General features: G+C 38.2%; 1 protein-coding gene across 30 annotated transcripts in view; it reads left to right on the top strand.

Annotated features, from left to right (window-relative positions):
• Window positions 1-17,923, top strand: part of EPB41 (erythrocyte membrane protein band 4.1) — a 181,580-nt gene that overhangs the window by 64,755 nt on the left and 98,902 nt on the right. For 18 of the 30 annotated variants that reach the window (NM_001428123.1, NM_001428120.1, NM_001428122.1 and 15 more), the window contains exon 2: window positions 15,029-15,506. In NM_001428123.1, the coding sequence (NP_001415052.1) occupies window positions 15,036-15,506 (471 nt within the window). In that variant the 5' untranslated portion in view covers window positions 15,029-15,035. Of the gene's footprint in view, window positions 1-15,028; window positions 15,507-17,243; window positions 17,320-17,923 lie in introns of those variants that run through there. The other 12 variants (NM_001428130.1, NM_001428125.1, NM_001428128.1 and 9 more) reach the window with 3 other exon arrangements.

Below are 17,923 nucleotides of genomic sequence, written 5' to 3'. Positions count from 1 at the left end.
GCCAGCAGCCACAACTAAGACCCAATGCAGCTAAATAAAATAAGTTTAAAACAATTAAAAATTTGTTTATAATAAGCTCACATATTTGACTATGACCTACCTCTTTTCTCAGTACAAAAACTTTGTGAGGAATTCCCTGGTAGTCCGGTGTTTAGGACTCCATGCTTCCACTCAGGGGGCCTGAGTTCTATCCCTGGTAGGGGAACTAGGATCCTACAAGCCACTTGGGGTGGCCAAAAAAAAAACTTTATGAAATTATTTTTTCTGCCAAGTTTCCTGATACATTCATGTCACCAACAAATTATTCTGTATTGCTCAGAATTAAGAACACAATAATAGGACATCTCCTTTTTGAGAGAGAAAAATGTCATCAAGCTTAGTCAATAATTTTACTGAATGCTTTTAGCAAATAGTGGATTGTTTGAAATACTCCATCATTATTGAATCTTGTTTCTGTGCCAGTGTTAACACTGTATGAGAAAGCATTTTATCTTCTGATAGACTATAGTGTATTTTTCACATTTAACAATACTGAATGACAGCCACAGCACATTTTCCAATCTTCACAATATCTGCTAATGCAAGCTATGATCCAGTGTTTTATTCATACGTACACTCTAATCAGATGACATTTGATATTTAATTATTCTACTGTAGTTTTCTGGCTAAAGTGAAGTTTGCCAGTATAATAAATCTTAGGGAATTTCTTGAGTTTAAAATTAGTAAGTATTATTAGATTGAATTCTCTAAGATAATAAAATAAAAACAAGAGTGTAAGAAAAGTTCCATAGTCTTAGCCAAACCCCCTTTGCAGCTAGAAATTTTCCCGTATCTGCCTTGAGATTTTTGATGCTATTAAGTAGTTCTCCTCCTTTTCTGTTACATTTTCAGGCTAAACTGTTACTTTGTTTTTGGTTTTCCAAAAGAGTTTATATGAAATGTAACACTTTATATAAATAATAGTATTAAAGACTCTTGATCTCTACTTGTAAAGAAAGAGAATGTCATTATATTGGAGTGATTTATCTGAAAGTCATCCAACAGTCTCAACTAGTCACAGTATAATGGTAACCTCAAAGGTTTATATTTGAAGGGCTGAAGTAGATACCACAAAATCCATGGGACTAAATTATTTCAATGAATAATGTGAAGCATTAATCTTACTCTTCCTTTGCACTTCTTTTATTTTTTACACAATTTTAACACATTTGTCAATTTGACCTCCTATTCAATGGTAGACTAACAGCAGATTAGAAAAGGAAATGTCGGAAGCTACTCAAAGCTATGGTTTTTCCAGTAGTCGTGTATAAATGTGAGAGCTGGACCATGAGGAAGGCTGAGTGCCGAAGAATTGATGCCTTTGAACAGTGGTGTTGGAGAAGACTCTTGAGAGTCCCTTGGACTGTAAGGAGATCAAACCAGTCAATCCTAAAGGAAATCAGTCCTGAATATTCATTGGAAAGACTGATGCTAAAGCTTCAATACTTTGGCCACCTGATGTGAGGACCTGACTCATTGGAAAAGACCCTGATGCTGGGAAAGATTGAAGGCAGGAGGAGTAGGAGATGACAGAGGGATGAGATGGTTGGATAGCATCACCGACTCAATGGACATGAGTTTGAGCAGGCTCCGGGAGATGGTGATGGACAGGGAAGCCTGGCGTGCTGCTGTCCGTGGGGTCGCAAAGAGTCAGACACAACTAAGCGACTGAACAACAACAACTCATTGGCAGACCATCTTGACATCAGCAAGAAATACAAGTTAATTGTTGAAATGAACAAACAGGAAAACTGTTAAAGGCAGATACATACATAACCCGCCCCCCAACCCCAGTTCTCAGGTATCCATATGGCAGAGTTCACCATCCTTATAAACCCAACTAGTCCTTGAGGACATTAGCTCTGCATAGTAATTGAGGTTCATAATGATGACTAAGTCAATAAAGATTTAATATGTTCTCTGGTTTTTTTTTTTAAATGAAACAAGGGGCATATAATCCATTTAATAAAGATCTCCGTTCAGAATGGCTAACACATTTTGACAATTAAAGGGAGTAAAACTCAGTTCTGTGAGAAATGAATGTTTTGGTGTCACATCTTCAGTGATTCCTATTGTGATAGCACTATCATGAGGGTAGTGCACTCTTCTGGGAGAGCCCAGGTATTATACTTTTAGAATATGTCTGCTGCTGCTGCTGCTAAGTCACTTCAGTCATGTCCGACTCTGTGTGACCCCAGAGATGGCAACCTACCAGGCTCTTCTGTCCCTGGGATTCTCCAGGCAAGAACACTGGAGTGGGTTGCCATTTCCTTCTCCAGTGCATGAGAGTGAAAAGTGAAAGTGAAGTCGCTCAGCCGTGTCCTACTCTTTGCAGTCCCATGGACTGCAGCCCACCAGGTTCCTCCATCCATGGGATTTCCCAAGCAAGAATACCGGAGTGGGGTGCCATTGCCTTCTCTGAGAATATGTCTAGACATCATCTAAGTACAAGCTTGAATTCTGTGGGGAACTAAAGAGTATATTTTGGTCTTCTTAGAAGGAGATGAGTAAGAGTTTGTTTATTTAAAAATATCTTTGAATGAGTTAGTTCAATGGTGTTAGTCACCATGGAAATGACTTAAATTAAAAATAAAGTTGTTGAAAACAGCATGTTCATGCTGAGTGACATTCCTGATTCACTCAATATGGCAAGAAAAGTTCACATAAGGAGTACTTTAAGGTCCAAATAATTTGGGGAGGATGAAAGAAGAATCACAAAGAACTTCTTTTGTATATTTTAAGCTACCATTTTAATATTTTACATAAATAGTTTTCCTATTTTTCTAAAAGTGCTAATTAGCTTACTTAAATTGAGTTACAAATGAAAGACACTTTCCCTGTGGTTTTGAGGAGAGTGACTTTATTGGGAAACAAACTATTGATTTTATTGGGAAACAAACTATTTTATAGCAGATTTTCTGACACTTCAGTACTTGAACATTGTTTTCTTTCTGTGTGAAGGAATGTTACTGAATTCTGTTTTCTGACTAGAGAAGTAAAATGGCCTTTTATCCTTTTTTTACTTTTGGTTTTTCCCCTCTTATTTAAACCCAAATAGTAACTCTGACTTTATAATATAGTCTTTTAAAAAATAACCCAATTGCACCACTATTCTAATGTCCCTTTGTGTTTTTCCTTACCTTCCTTCCTATCTGTAAAATCTTAGCATTGGATGGAACCTTGTTTTTCTGTCGCTAATTTATGTCTCACTCTTTGCAGTCCCATGGACTGTGGCACACCAGGCTTCCCTGTCCTTCACTATCTCCCAGAGTTTGCTCAAACCCATGTCCATTGAATTGGTGAGCCATCCAACCATCTCATCCTCTGTTGCCTCTTCTCCTTCCCTCAATCTTTCCCAGCATCAGGGTCCCTTCAGTTCAGTTCAGTCGCTCAGTCGTGTCTAACTGTTTGTGACCCCATGAATCGCAGCATGCCAGGCCTCCCTGTCCATCACCAACTCCCGGAGTTCACTCAGACTCATGTCTATCGAGTCAGTGATGCCATCCAGCCATCTCATCCTCTGTCGTCCCCTTCTCCTCCTGCCCCCAATCCCTCCCAGCATTAGAGTCTTTTCCAATGAGTCAGCTCTTCGCATGACGTGGCCAAAGTACTGGAGTTTCAGCTTTAGCATCATTGCTTCCAAAGAACACCCAGGGTCCCTTAGAGGTCATTTAATGCAAGAACCCACTTTAGTGGAAGAATCCTTTCTCTGGCATCCATGACAGACGGTCATTCAGCTTTTAAGTAAATATTTCCAGTGATAATAAGCTCACTATTCTCAAGCAAGTCATTTAATTATTAGGTATCTCTAATTATTAGAAATCTCTTCCTTTTATATTGAGGTGAAAACTGTGTCTTTGTAATTTCCACTGACTAATTTGAGTTTTCTTTTAGGAATCACATAGAATTTGGCAACTCTGGAAATTTGTGAGGGCTGCAATCACTTCCCTGTTCTCTGTTCTCTTTTTCTAGGCTAAGTATCCCAGTTTCTTTCAATTATTTACCTTATGACATGTTTTCAAATTCCATCATCATTTTATATCTCTTCTTTGGACAGACTCTGGCTTCTTTAAACTGCCCAGAGCTGAATGTAAGGTTTAAGATGTAATATATATAACAAGAACTGAGACATTGTTACTTTCCATGATCTTGTGATTGGAGATTGTGGGCCAGGAGGTCAGGAATTACATTTATCTTTCTCAGTATTGTAGCCCACTGCTTACCATATTGCCTAGAATACTGTGACATTCTCAGAAAATATATGTTGAAGAATCAAATGAGCATTTTGGCCACTGTAAATCTAGAAATGTAGCTAAAGATTGTTAGCTCCTTTAGGATTTTATCTCTGTTGGAGTGTGTACAATCAAAACCTTAAAATTCTTATGAACTATTGTTAAATTGGGCTTCCCTGTGGCTCAGCTGATAAAGAATCTGCCTGCAATGTGGGAGACCTGGGTCCGATCCCTGGGTTGGGAAGATGCCCTGGAGAAGGGAATGGCTACCCACTTGAGTGGGCTTCCCTTATGTCTCTGTTAGTAAAGAATCTGCCTGCAATGCAGGAGACCTGGGTTCGATCCCTGGGCTGGGAAGATCCCCTGGAGATGGGAAAGGCTACCCACTCCAGTATTCTGGCCTGGAGAATTCCATGGACTATAGTCCATGAGGTTGAAAAGAGTCTGTCATGACTGAGCGACTTTCACTTTCATTGTTAAATTGGACAACCTCCATCCTGTATATGTATAATTAATGTGGTTAAACCTAAGTTTAACCTGATGCTGAAGCTCCAATACCATGGCCACCTGATGAGAAGAGCCGACCCACTGGAAAAGATCCTGATGCTTGAAAAGATTGAAGGCAAAAGGAGAAGGAGGTGCCAGAGTATGAGATGGTTAGCTAGCATTACTGACTCAATGGACGTGAATCTGAGCAAACTCCAGGAGATAGTAAAGAACAGGGAAGCCTGGCATCCTGCAGTCCATGGGGTCACAAAGAGTCAGACATGACTTAGCAACTGAACAACAACAAACGTATGTTATTATTTTTCCTATTTATTTATCCATTTGCTGAACAAATGTTTATTGAGTGTCTGCAGTGTTGTGCTAGGTATTAGGTTCTGTTCAAAGTCCTAGGTTCTATGCTGAGTAGCAGCACCAGTTCTGTTTTAAGTACTAAGTATACCATGGAAGAGAAAACAGCCCTTCTCTCAGGGCTATTACAGTGTGGCTGGAGGTGCTGGAGTGGGGCAGACAGACATTAAACAGGTAAATGACAAGTGTGATTGTATACATTGAGAAGAGGACTGTGAAGGAAGGAAGTAGGTACTGGGATAGAGAACTAGGGAAGGGACTTATGGACAGACTTATGTAGACATTAGGGTTGTCAAGGTAGATTGCTTTGAGGAGGAATTATTCAAGCTGAATTGCAAGGTATAAGAAGAAACCAGATTTATTGCAGGGGGTGGGGTGTATTCCAGTCCAAGGAAATGGCACGCACAAACGACTTTAGCCAGGAAAGCACTTGGCTAGCGTGACCATAGAATAGAGGCCAGGAGGAAAACGGAACAAGGTGAGGTTGTTGAGATCATACAAGGAGAAGTGAAGGAGGCTTGCACAAATGGGATAGTGGTGCAGAAGGTGGAAAATAGACTGGTTCTGAATCTATTTGGGAGGTTATAGGACTAACAGATGGACTTGATTGGGAAGGGAAATGGAGGAGGCTGAGCCAAGGATGGCACTTAGGTTTTCTGGTTAGAACATCTGGATGGTGTGTTTGAACTTGGTATAGGAAAAAGAATGCAAGAGTTTAATTTTGGACATGTATTGAAGATGCCTGTGAGATATCCATCTCACTTCTTTTCTCTTTTCTATTTTGGATCTAATGCTAGACCTCGTCTGTTAAGCCATTTATCAGAGTGGGTTAATGAAGTGTTATAAAAATGCCTTCAGGCTCAGACATAAAATTGCCTGGGTTGTTGAGAAACATGCTAATGAGAACAAGCTAGAAAAACTAAGGGCAGTTGCAAGGCTTTTCAAGTTTATCTGCTCAGGATTGGTTTCATCTTCCCCAGGGATACCCACTGTGAATTTATTCACTGATAACCTGAATTTACCCAGTCATTTGTTGAGCCTCTCTCTGCGTCTAGGTCTGTCCTGCTTCCACTTTGTTTACCCGCTTCCCTGTTTAAAAATGCCCAGTGGTTCTCCACTGCCTTCAGAATAAAGTCTGAACTATTTAGCCTTTCTTTCATAATCTTTCATAACATTCTTTCATAATCTGTTTTCTTTGTCTGTCTTTGCTTGTCTCCCCATTCCACCTTCACATACACTCCATGGGAAGAGAAATATGTACGTAAATTGTGAACTTGAAATTGGTGGCAATAGGGGTAGTCTTGGCCAGATTGAAAGCCTATCCATAAATTCTTAACAGATAGGAATTTGCTCCTTTCTTTCTCCTCCTCCTCCTTGAAATGTACTTGAATTACAATATTGTATTAGTTTCAGGTATACAGCAAAGTGATTCAGTTATATATATATATTTTTTCTTCAGCTTATTTTCCATTTTGGGTTGTTAAAAGGAACTGAATATAGTTCCCAGTGTTATATAGTTGCTTATCTAATTTTTTGCATAAGAGTTTGTATCTTTTAGTTCAGTTCAGTCACACAGTCATGTCCGCCTCTTTGCCACCACATGGACTGCAGCACGCCAGGCTTCCCTGTCCATCACTAACTCCCAGAGCTTACTCAAACTCGTGTCCATTGAGTAGGTGATGCCATCCAACCATCTCATCCTCTGTCGCCCCCTTCTCCTCTTGCCTTCAATCTTTCCCAGCATCAGGGTCTTTTCAAATGAGTCAGTTCTTTGTATCAGGTGGCCAAAGTATTGGAGTTTCAGTTTCAGCATAAGTCCTTCCAGTGAATATTCAGGGCTGATTTCCTTTAGGATGGACTGGTTGGATCTCCTTGTAGTCCAAGGGACTCTCAAAAGTCTTTTCCAACACCACAGTTTAAAAGCATCAATTCTTTGACACTCAGCTTTCTTTATAGTCCAATTTTCACATCCATACATGATCACTTGAAAAACCATAGCCTTGACTAGATGGATCTTTGTTGGCAAAGTAATGTCTCTGTTTTTTTAATATGCTGTCTAGGTTGGTCATAACTTTTCTTCCAAGGAGCAAACGTCTTTTAAATTCATGGCTGCAGTCACCATCTGTAGTGATTTTGGAGCCCAAAAAAATAAAGTCTCTCACTGTTTCCATTGTTTCCTCATCTATTTGACCTGAAATGATGGGACCAGATGCCATGATTTTAGTTTTCTGAATGTTGAGTTTTAAGCCAACTTTTTCACTCTCCTCTTTCACTTTCATCAAGAGGCTCTTTAGTTCTTCTTCACTTTCTGCCTTAAGGGTGGTGTCATCTGCATATCTGAGGTTATTGATATTTCTCCCAGCAATCTTGATTCCAGCCTGTGCTTCATCCAGCCCAGCATTTCTCATGATGTACTCTGCATATCAGTTAAATGAGCAGGGTAGCAATATACAGCCTTGACGTACTCCTTTCCTGATTTGGAACTAGTCTGTTGTTCCATGTCCAGTTCTAACTATTGCTTCTTGACCTACATACAGATTTCTCAGGAGGCAGGTCAGGTGATCTGGTATTCCCATCTCTTTCAGAATTTTCCACAGTTTGTTGTGATCCACACAGTCAAAGGCTTTGGTAGAGTCACTAAAGCAGAAGTAGATATTTTTCTGGAACTCTCTTGCTTTTTTGATGATTCAGTGAATGTTGGCAATTTGATCTCTAGTTCCTCTGCCTTTTGTAAAACCAGCGTGAACATCTGGAAGTTCACGGTTCACATACTGTTGAAGCCTGGCTTGGAGGATTTTGAGCAGTACTTTGCTAGCATGTGAGATGAGTGCAGTTGTGTGGTAGTTTGAACATTCTTTGGCATTGCCTTTCTTTGGGGTTGGAATGAAAACTGACCTTTTCTAGTCCTGTGGCCACTGCTGAGTTTTCCAAATTTGCTGGCATGTTGAGTGCAGCACTTTCACAGCATCATCTTTTAGGATTTGAAATAGCTCAACTGTAATTCCATCACCTCCACTAGCTTTGTTCATAGTGATGTTTCCTAAGGCCCACTTGACTTCACATTCCAGGATGTCTGGCTCTAGGTTAGTGATCACACCATCGTGTTATCTGTATCATGAAAATATTTTTTGTGTAGTTCTTCTGTGTATTCTTGCCCCCTCTTCCTAATATCTTCTGCTTCTGGTTAACCCAGTACTCCTGATTTATCCCTCCCCACACTTCCCTTTTCTCCTTTGGTAACAAGTTTGTTTTCTGTGTCTGTAAGTCTGTTTCTGTTTTGTGTATGGATTTATTTGCATTAGTTTTTGCTTCCACATATGGGTGATATAATATTTGTCTTTTTCTGATTTACTTCACTTAGTGTGATATTCTTTAGGACCATCCATGTTGTACAAATGGCAATGTTTTATTCGTTTAGTGGCTGAGTAATATTCCATTATACATACACACACAACCCCCCACGTTTCCTTAAATCAGTCACCTGTTGTTGGGGGCTTGTGTCATTTCCATGTCTTGGCTATTGTAAATAGTGCTGCTGTGAACATTGAGGTACATGTATCTTTTCGGATTAGAGTTTTTGTCTTTTCTGGATAGATGCCCAAGAGTAGGATTGCTGGATCATATGGTAGCTGTATTTTTAGTTTTTTAAGGAACATCCATACTGTTTTCTATAGTGACTGTGCCAATTTACATTCCCACCAACAGCGTAGGAGAGTTCCAGATAGGGGTTTCTTTAGCAGAGAACAGTGGATAGAAGTACCCAGATTTGGAAAGATAGACATTATTCTGGGAATTTACAATAGAACCATCAGCTTGTAGTATATTAATAGTTTCATTAAAACATGGTTTAATTCTGTGATCTGTGACAAAAAATTTAACCTCCCAGAACCAGTTTATATTTATCTGGGCAATGAAAACACCTACCGTTTAGAGTGATTCTAGGATAACGTGGTAAATTGTGTAATGTATGGTATTTCATAGGTACTCAATAAATGGTAGCTACTATTATTAGTATTTCAGTTATGATTCATTTTATTTTTATTTTTTTAGTTCTACCAGTTTATTGCTACCAACCCGTGACCCTCCACCCTCATGCACACATGCTCAGTCATGTAACACCATGGACTGCAGCCTGCCAGGCTCCTCTGTCCATGGACTTTTCCAGGCAAGAATACTGGAGTGGGTTGCCATTTCCTTCTCCTATGATTCATTTTAAATTGTACCTGTTCTCACCTTATGTCCTTGTAGCCCCATATTACCTAGTCTGGACTACTTAACTAGTTCTTGGATAGCTACAGTATTCTACTAGTGCTGGTTCAGTTCCACATCTGGAATTTCATCTGTTCTTCACACTTCAGGTTGCTTTCTATTGACATCTTGTGCTCACCCTCCAAAGCACAGCTTAAAAAACGGTTTCTACAAGACTTTTTGTGATCACTCTAGTTGAAAGTACTTTGTACTTCTCTGGTGCTTAATTGGTTCCATTCATGAAGCCTTGCCTGATTAAGCGCCAAGTACTACCTGTGTCTTGGTTATTTGTGTATATGTCTTATCTCCTTGAGAATTGTATTTTGTCCTTTTTGTTTCCCTCTCAGATGAGCCAAAACCTTATATATGATTAGCACCCAGTAAACACTGATAGATGTTCAGTGAACTAAGTTGAGGAGTATTACCAATAATTAAATTTTATCATTAAATGGTGCCTGTAAGGGAAATTTTCTTAGTCATTTCAAACTGTCGTGTTTTTACCAAGTTTTCCACCTAAAAAACATTAGTGGGGCACTGACTGTACTGTTAGAAAGAGATACCAAAAAAATGAAAGATGTCATCCGGCCCTTGCAATCTGCTCAGGATCAGGTTTGTGAAGATCTGATTTGCCTGAAGTCAACAGATGTACACTATTAAAGTAAGTGTATCTTTGAGAACAGATGGAGTATAATTCCTCGGGTTTGAAGGATTAGGATCACAATGGAATGAGACCACTCATCACTGTCTTCTTGGCTATGTTGATCTTTTATTCCCTTTTTTAAAATCAGAAGACGTTTTTCTGACATTAAATAAACAGACAACTCCTTTTGGTTTTGTATCCAGAATAAAAATAGTATCATTTACACAGGAAGAGCCTGTTTATGGAGCATTTATCCTGTCTTTGCTGCTTGACTTTTTTGTATCTCTGTTCCTGGTTACCCATCCTACCTATTGTACTGTGAAGAACCTGGCTGCGTGTGTAACAGATTTGTCAGGATGAGTTTATTTGAGCTTTTAGGAAATGGCCTGTAGGACTTTTTTGTGTGTGTTTTTTATTTTTTGTTTAATTCTCATCAGTCTCAGAGTTAACTGGAGATACTTGCCTGACTTATTGGTTTCAGTTGTAATATTCCCCATCCTCCCTACCTCCTTTTGCTCTTGTGACGCTTACTAAATGCATTGCTACCCACGTGTGCATGGCTGGAAAGGACATATATGAAAACTGTTGTTAATAATTAATTTTATTCCATTTATCCTTGTATAGACTGAATTGTAGCGTCTCTGCTGAAAATGTGTCGTCTGATTCCCTGGTTGTTTTCTTGCATTTATGGTATTACCTGAGGTTGGTTTCTGTATGTTCTAAGAGAATTCTTTTACCCTTCTGCTTGTGTACCTGTTCTTTATGATGTGTTCTCATCTCTTTTTTACTTGTGTTTAGCTTTTTTTTTTTTTAAGCATGAGTGTAATTATGTGTGGCAAAGTATATTGGTTTTATATTGATAGATATTGTTTTCTAATTCTTTATTCATATGTCTTGATCATTCCTTCCTAAATGTGGCAAAGAGGTTCATATCAATGGAGCTGTCTAACCACCCAGGAATTGAACCCATGTCTCCTGCATTGGAAGCAGAGTCTTAACCTGCTGAGCCACCAGGGAAGCCTCACAAGAGATCATATCGATGGAGAAAGTCAGGTGTCAAGTAATCAGGTGTCAGGGCTGCATGGACAACTTGAAATTGCCACAGATCTGTGGTAGAAGGATTTGATTAACTTTTGATTAAATACCAAATGAGTTCTAAAAACATGTTAGTGGTCAGCTTCCACATTTAATAGTATACTGCATTCTTTGCTGATTCATTCATTAATTCAGCAAGCATTTGTTGGGCATTTATTGTGTCAACTATTTCTCGCTGTTCACATTCTACTTTCTGAAGGTAGCTTTCTCCCATCTTTGTTTCTGAGATATTTTGAGTATGTTTCCAAAGAGATAATAGTTTTCTCTGCCTTTCTACTCAAAGTGTGGTCAGTGGGCCAGCAGCCTTGGCAATATCTGGGAGCTCGTTAAAAATGTAGAGTCTTAGGCTCTGTTCCAGACCTGCTGAATCAGAATCTGTATTTTAAGATTACTGGGTGATTCAGCACACATTAAAATTTAACAAGCACACATATAGCATACAAATTGTAACCATGTGTGTGTTTTAAACAATTGAGTACTCATACTCATTCAGCTATTTTGAGATGACATCTTTTCATGGGAAAGAAATTATAGGAATATCCTTAGAAGATCTTTTCAGTTTTTTTAATGATAAAAAATTGAAAACACAAGAAAAATACTCTTTATTTATTGAAAAATACAAGTAAAAGATTGTTAGAATTGAATTTAAGCGATTTTCATGTCTGCTAAAATGTTCACGAAAGATTTATAATTTTTTATGGATCTTTGTGAGAGACCTTGTTGTAAAGTCTGTTGTGTAGGAACATTTCAATGTAGAAGTGGTTTCTGTGTCTTTTCAGTAAGATGAATGATAAAGTCATATCCAAAATCTGTGGAAAATAGCACTCAATCCTCAGCCTGTCCTCTTGTTTATTTTTGCGAAGGAAGTTTGAAGTAAATTGGTGCTCTTAAATCATAACTCTTTAAGAGTAACTGGTGGTTTGATATTCATGTTTTCTTTCTGGGTCAAGTTTGCTTATTTAGAGATTAAAGAAAAAGAACCTTGGAAAAATCAATTGCCTACTCCTAATATAAGGAGGAATTAAGACAAGTGTACCTCACTCAAGGGTAGCAAATTCAGAATATACATTGGTTGGTAAATGTTTAAGTAGTGTTTATAAAGGCCTTATTGTGTTTTTTATTAGCATAGACTAGTTTTGGTGACTTAGTAGATGAAACTGGAGAATATGCTTCTGTGAATATTTTGATTATTTAAAAATATTTTTAATGCTCAAAATAGAATAATTTGAGTAGATCAGCAGTAAGAACTCATATAAAGGCTTTTCCTTTTATTAATATGCCTTTATTTATTTCAGTATCACTTACAGTGGTTTGTCACCTACTATCAGTGTGACCTTGGGCCAGTTTTACTCTGAGTTAGTTTCTTCAACGATGAGATTAAGCAGTTCCACTTTCCCTTTCAGGGTTATTGAAAGGCTTACTTTAAATAATGTAGATAATGTCCCTGACCCCGGGGCCTGACACAGAAATAGTGCTTGATGCCATTAGCTTCCTTCCCTTTGCACTACTTTGTTCCACTTATACACAATTATTTAGATTTATGGCACCCCACTCCAGTACTCTTGCCTGGAAAATCCCATGGATGGAGGGGCCTGGTAGGCTGCAGTCCATGGGGTTGCTAAGAGTCAGACACGACTGAGTGACTTCACTCTCACTTTTCACTTTCCTGCATTGGAGAAGGAAATGGCAACCCACTCCAGTGTTCTTGCCTGGAGAATCCCAGGGACAAGGGAGCCTGGTGGGCTGCCATCTATGGGGTTGCACAGAGTCGGACACGACTGAAGTGACTTAGCAGCAGCCAGCAGCATATTGTAAATAAGAATTCTCTTAAATATTCTTTCATTATACTGATTAAAGTTGAATCAAGACTATAAACTCCATGATGACATAGACCTACTTGTTTTGTTTACTGTTGTATCCCTAGCATAGGACCTATGCATTTGAAGTAGATTTACTTAAATAATTTAGAGGAGACCTTTGCAGTTTTTGTCAAGTGTATTCAATTGAAATTAATTTATTCAACAGACTTTTTAAATACCTGTAATGTGCCAGGTACTATTCTGTCCTCATGGAACTTAAATTTTAGCTGGGGGGAAAGAAGACAAAAACCGGTTAACAGGATAATTGTAAATAGTAATAAATGCTATGAGACCATCTGGGGGGCCATTATTTTAGATAGGATGTGATTGGGAAGCCTTTGTAAAGAGGTGACATCTGAGCAGAGGCAGTAATGAGGAGGAGGGACCTGCTTTCTAATATACAGGAGTGGAAAATCAGAGAGAGAACAGCAAGTGTAAAGGGTCTGAGGATGGAATGGGCCAAATATGGTTCATCAGTTCAGATTTTTGGCATCCAAACTAGATGTACTTCATCTAAACAGCATGGAGCAGAAGCAAAGACAATGTAAACACTGCTTTTTGGGTGGAGTACTTTTAGGTATAGCAGTGAATCAAAATGTAAGGTCATTATTTAGTTCAGTTCAGTTCAGTCGCTCAGTCGTGTCCGACTCTTTGCAACCCCATGAATTGCAGCACGCCAGGCCTGCTTGTCCATCAGCAACTCCCGGAGTTTACTCAAACTCATGTCCATCGAGTCGGTGATGCCATCCAACCATCTCATCCTTTGTCGTCCCCTTTTCCTCCTGCCCCCAATTCCTCCCAGCATCAGAGTCTTTTTCCAATGAGTCAACTCTTCGCATGAGGTGGCCAAAGTACTGGGGTTTCAGCTTTAGCATCATTCCTTCCAAAGAACACCCAGGACTGATCTCCTTTAGAATGGACTGGTTGGATCTCCTTGCAGTAAAAGGGACTCTCAAGAGTCTTCTCCAACACCACAGTTCAAAAGCATCAATTCTTTGGCGCTCAGCTTTCTTCACAGTCCATACATGTGAAGAAACTCACACATCCATACATGACTACTAGAAAGACCATAGCCTTGACTAGGCAAAGTAATTAGTCAATTTCATTACTCAGTTGTTCCCTGGTATGGTGGTTACCCTTTAGTGACATTACTCTTTGGCATTATTATGCAACTTGACTAATAGCACTGGGAGTTGTGAGAGAAAGAAGCTAGAAATCAACAAGTTTTTGAATATGTGAGGCCTACAGCTTGCTTTCTCTTCTCTTACAGTTGAATCAGTATTTGCTTTCTAATCAATATTTTTCTTCTCTATTTTGCATCTTTATTTTTCTCTATTATCTATTTTCCTCTCTTGTAATAGTTACCTGCTGCTCTTAAAAATGATGAGTATTCTAAATCATATTTGTCAGAAGGAAAAAAGATCTTAAAAAACTTCAAGTCAGAGACTTTGGCGATTTAATGTTGTAACACGAAATCCTAAGGATTTGTTTTGTGATTATTTTAACTGTATACTTGTCATTGCTGTTGCTAAGCCTGATAAATGATCAGAATTCTACATTTCTGTTCTTAATATGCATTCTGAGAAATATAAACAATAAGACTGAAGAGCTGGGGAATCTTAATCCCATCATCTCTTGGGATGTAGAGAATTTTGCAGATAATTTCTACAAACCTTGTACCCGCAGATTGATGCTGTCAAAGAACAGTGTATAAATAAGATCTTTTTTTAGGAGGGATAAAACTGTGCTATACATAGTTCTGAGCTTTGAATTTAAAATATGCATTTCACTAAGCTGGCTTTCAGGGGGTCCTATTTTAAGCTAATTTCTCTATGTCATAACTTTAGCAAGTCAAGCATTAATAATTTATCCAGGGTGTATAGGTAAGATATTTTTGTGCTTTAATGGAAAGTCTCATGTTTAATGGATGAGAGCACTGTCTGTTGGTGGTTAAATACCTAAAGATACTAACTCTGTCACCCTTGACCTGATTGAGGGTTTTGCCTTCAGTAATGCATTCTGTTTCTAAGAGACCCCCTTTGCCATCTTCTTTTTAATAGCAACATCATGACAACAGAGAAGAGTTTAGTGGCTGAGGCTGAAAATCCACAGCACCAACCGCAGAAGGAAGAGGGTGAGGGAGCCACAAGCTCCGGTCAACAGGAAACTCAGTTGGAAGAGGCTTCTCAAGCAGCAGCTGAGGGAGATAATCAGTGTGAGCAGAAGCTGAAAACATCTAATGGAGACACTCCGACACATGAAGACTTGACCAAGAACAAGGAGCGGACATCAGAAAACAGGGGCCTGTCACGGCTGTTCTCCTCATTTCTCAAAAGGCCTAAATCTCAGGTGTCTGAGGAGGAAGGCAAAGAAGTAGAGTCAGCTAAAGAGAAAGGTGAAGGAGGCCAGAAGGAGATAGAATTTGGAGCCAGTCTTGATGAAGAAATCATTTTAAAGGCCCCAATTGCAGCTCCTGAACCTGAGCTCAAAACAGACCCATCCTTGGATCTCCATTCATTAAGCAGTGCAGAAACACAGGTAAGAGGATGGGATTGAGTGGGAGGTGAAGGATTTCTTACTAGCTAGTTGATTGAAGTATTGTTAGTAATAAGTAACATAATGCTTTGGAATTTCTGCTCTAAAGAAATTCACGTGGTCAAGATACTTATGTTACTTCCCTGGCAGTCCAGTGGTTAAGACTTCACCTTCAGTGCTGGGGTCGCAGGTTCAATCCCTGGTGGGGAAACTAAGATCCCAGGTGCCTCCTGGCCAAAAAATGAAAACATGAAACAGAAGCAGTACTTTAACAAATTCAATAAAGACTTAAAAAAAGATACTTACACTGTCTAAATCAAAAAAGAGAAAATGAAAGAAATGTATCAAATGAATTTACATTTTGCTATAATAATGGAACAAGTCCAGGAGTTTTAATGGTGAGGGGGAAGGAAGTGAAGTGGTTCAGAGTTCATTTTGGTGGAATTATTAGAAATGGGATAATTTATCAACAAACATAGTTCTTTTATGGAAATCTTTATAAAAGCCTTGGGATAGATTCAGGCCACCCAGAAGTAGGTAATAAGTTTGAACTGTGTCTACCTTATCTTTGTTGTTTTCTACAACTAGGTCATATTTCCACAGAGTGTAAGATACAGATGCAGAAATTTAGCTCTTTTATATCACCTTTGTAATATATAGTAGTTGTGGGGAGGCTTAATTGTTAGTGTAGTTAAACTGAGAATGAGTGTGAGCCTGGTCATCGGTCCAAAACACTTGGGAAAATATTAGTACTGCAACTCAAACTATTTTCTAGGCATGTCATTTGTTTTCAGGCTTAATAAATTACAAATTAAGAGTTGTTTTCTAAGTATTTTATTTTTGAAACATGTGGGCATTATACATTGTAAAATGTGTAAGTCCTATATGTTTCTATTATAGGTTTCAGACTTGGGCTATATAGTTTTATTAGATTTAAAAAATAATATATGTATTTATGAAAATATTGTGTGTATATTAAAAGTTCTAAGTAAAATTTAGGATAAAGTTGTTATTATGTATTTGTTATTAGTTAAAGTAGGCTGAAGACAAAGTTTTATTTATAGTACATGACTAGAAGATTCAGTCACAGACAAGTGACACTTTTGCTTTATTAATTTTCTCCTCCGTACAATGAGGATAATAATATTCACCATACTTGGGCATTATGAGGATTAAAAAAGATACATATGTAAAGCTCTTGAGACATTGTCTGACATACTATAAGCACTGAGTAAATGTTAGTTGTTATTACTTAGTTAATAAAATATATAAACAGTAAAGGCAGAGAAACCACATATTTTAGTGTCATTAATTTAATTTAATTTTAGGACTACCAAAGGAGTTAAATTATGTTATGTTTCAGGAAGCCTGGTAGTTTCAAGAGGTTTTTAGCTGCCTTTTTCCCCCTTTGCTTTATGTACTGAAAAATCTCTATCTTGTTTTAGTTAGCATTTGAATCAGGATTAGTCTGTTTTGTCTAAAGATCATAACATTTGTACTAAAGTTGAAACAAATGACAAATTTTAGATTTAACTAAAATCTTATTCATTGATTTCATAGTAGAATTTCATTTTAATGGTCCTTTTCTATACAGGATTTTTTAAAATTGAGTTTGCATTGTAGGATTGCACTGGCCTTCATCTAGGGTACTTTGGGTTTTTTGGAAACCATGCGTCATTTTTTAATATTTTTTAATTTATTCACTCAACAAATTTGCTGAAAACCTACTGTGTGTGCCAGGCCCTAAGCTGGACAGACATTGGTAAATAAAAAACTACAATACGGCAAAGAGATCATGAATTCTGGAGTCTGACTGGTATGTGACTTGTTGACTGTATGATCCTACCTTATTAACTTTTCTGCCTTCAATTTTTTATTTGTCAAGGGGAGATAACAATAGTACACTTCCCACAGGGTTAAATGAGTTCATATAAGTAATGCTTTTAGAACAGTAATGACCCATTGTAATTTCTATATAAATGTTTGTTGTTGTTATTGAACAAACATGATCTCTACTCTTGATAACTTTATTGTCTAATGGAAGAGACAAAAAAAGTAGTAAATACAAAATAATTATTTATCGTCATAAATGTTACAAAGGCAACAAACAGGGTACTGACATGAAGAGTACTAGTAGAGTGGGGATAGGCCAGATAGGATATTCCACAGACAGAGGAGCCTGGGGGGCTACAGTCCATGGGTCGCAAAGAGCTGGACACGACTGAGCGACTTCACTTCACTAGTATCTAATGCAGGAGGAGCAGGAGCCAAATAATTAAATCCTCCTTCTCAAATGTCAACTATGTTTTCTTTTGAAAGAAAAGGATTAGTGAGGTTCGGTTAAGAATCTTTCAGCAGTTTTATTGTGTAAAAAGTAAGTAGGGGTATGCGAAAATGTCTCACTTACCTGTATTGCTTTG

This window comes from Bos taurus, chromosome 2, assembly GCF_002263795.3.
Source record: "Bos taurus isolate L1 Dominette 01449 registration number 42190680 breed Hereford chromosome 2, ARS-UCD2.0, whole genome shotgun sequence".
Classification (NCBI taxonomy): domain Eukaryota; kingdom Metazoa; phylum Chordata; class Mammalia; order Artiodactyla; family Bovidae; genus Bos; species Bos taurus.
Note: the sequence above shows the minus strand (reverse complement) of the source record. Positions and strands in the feature narration are given on the sequence as shown.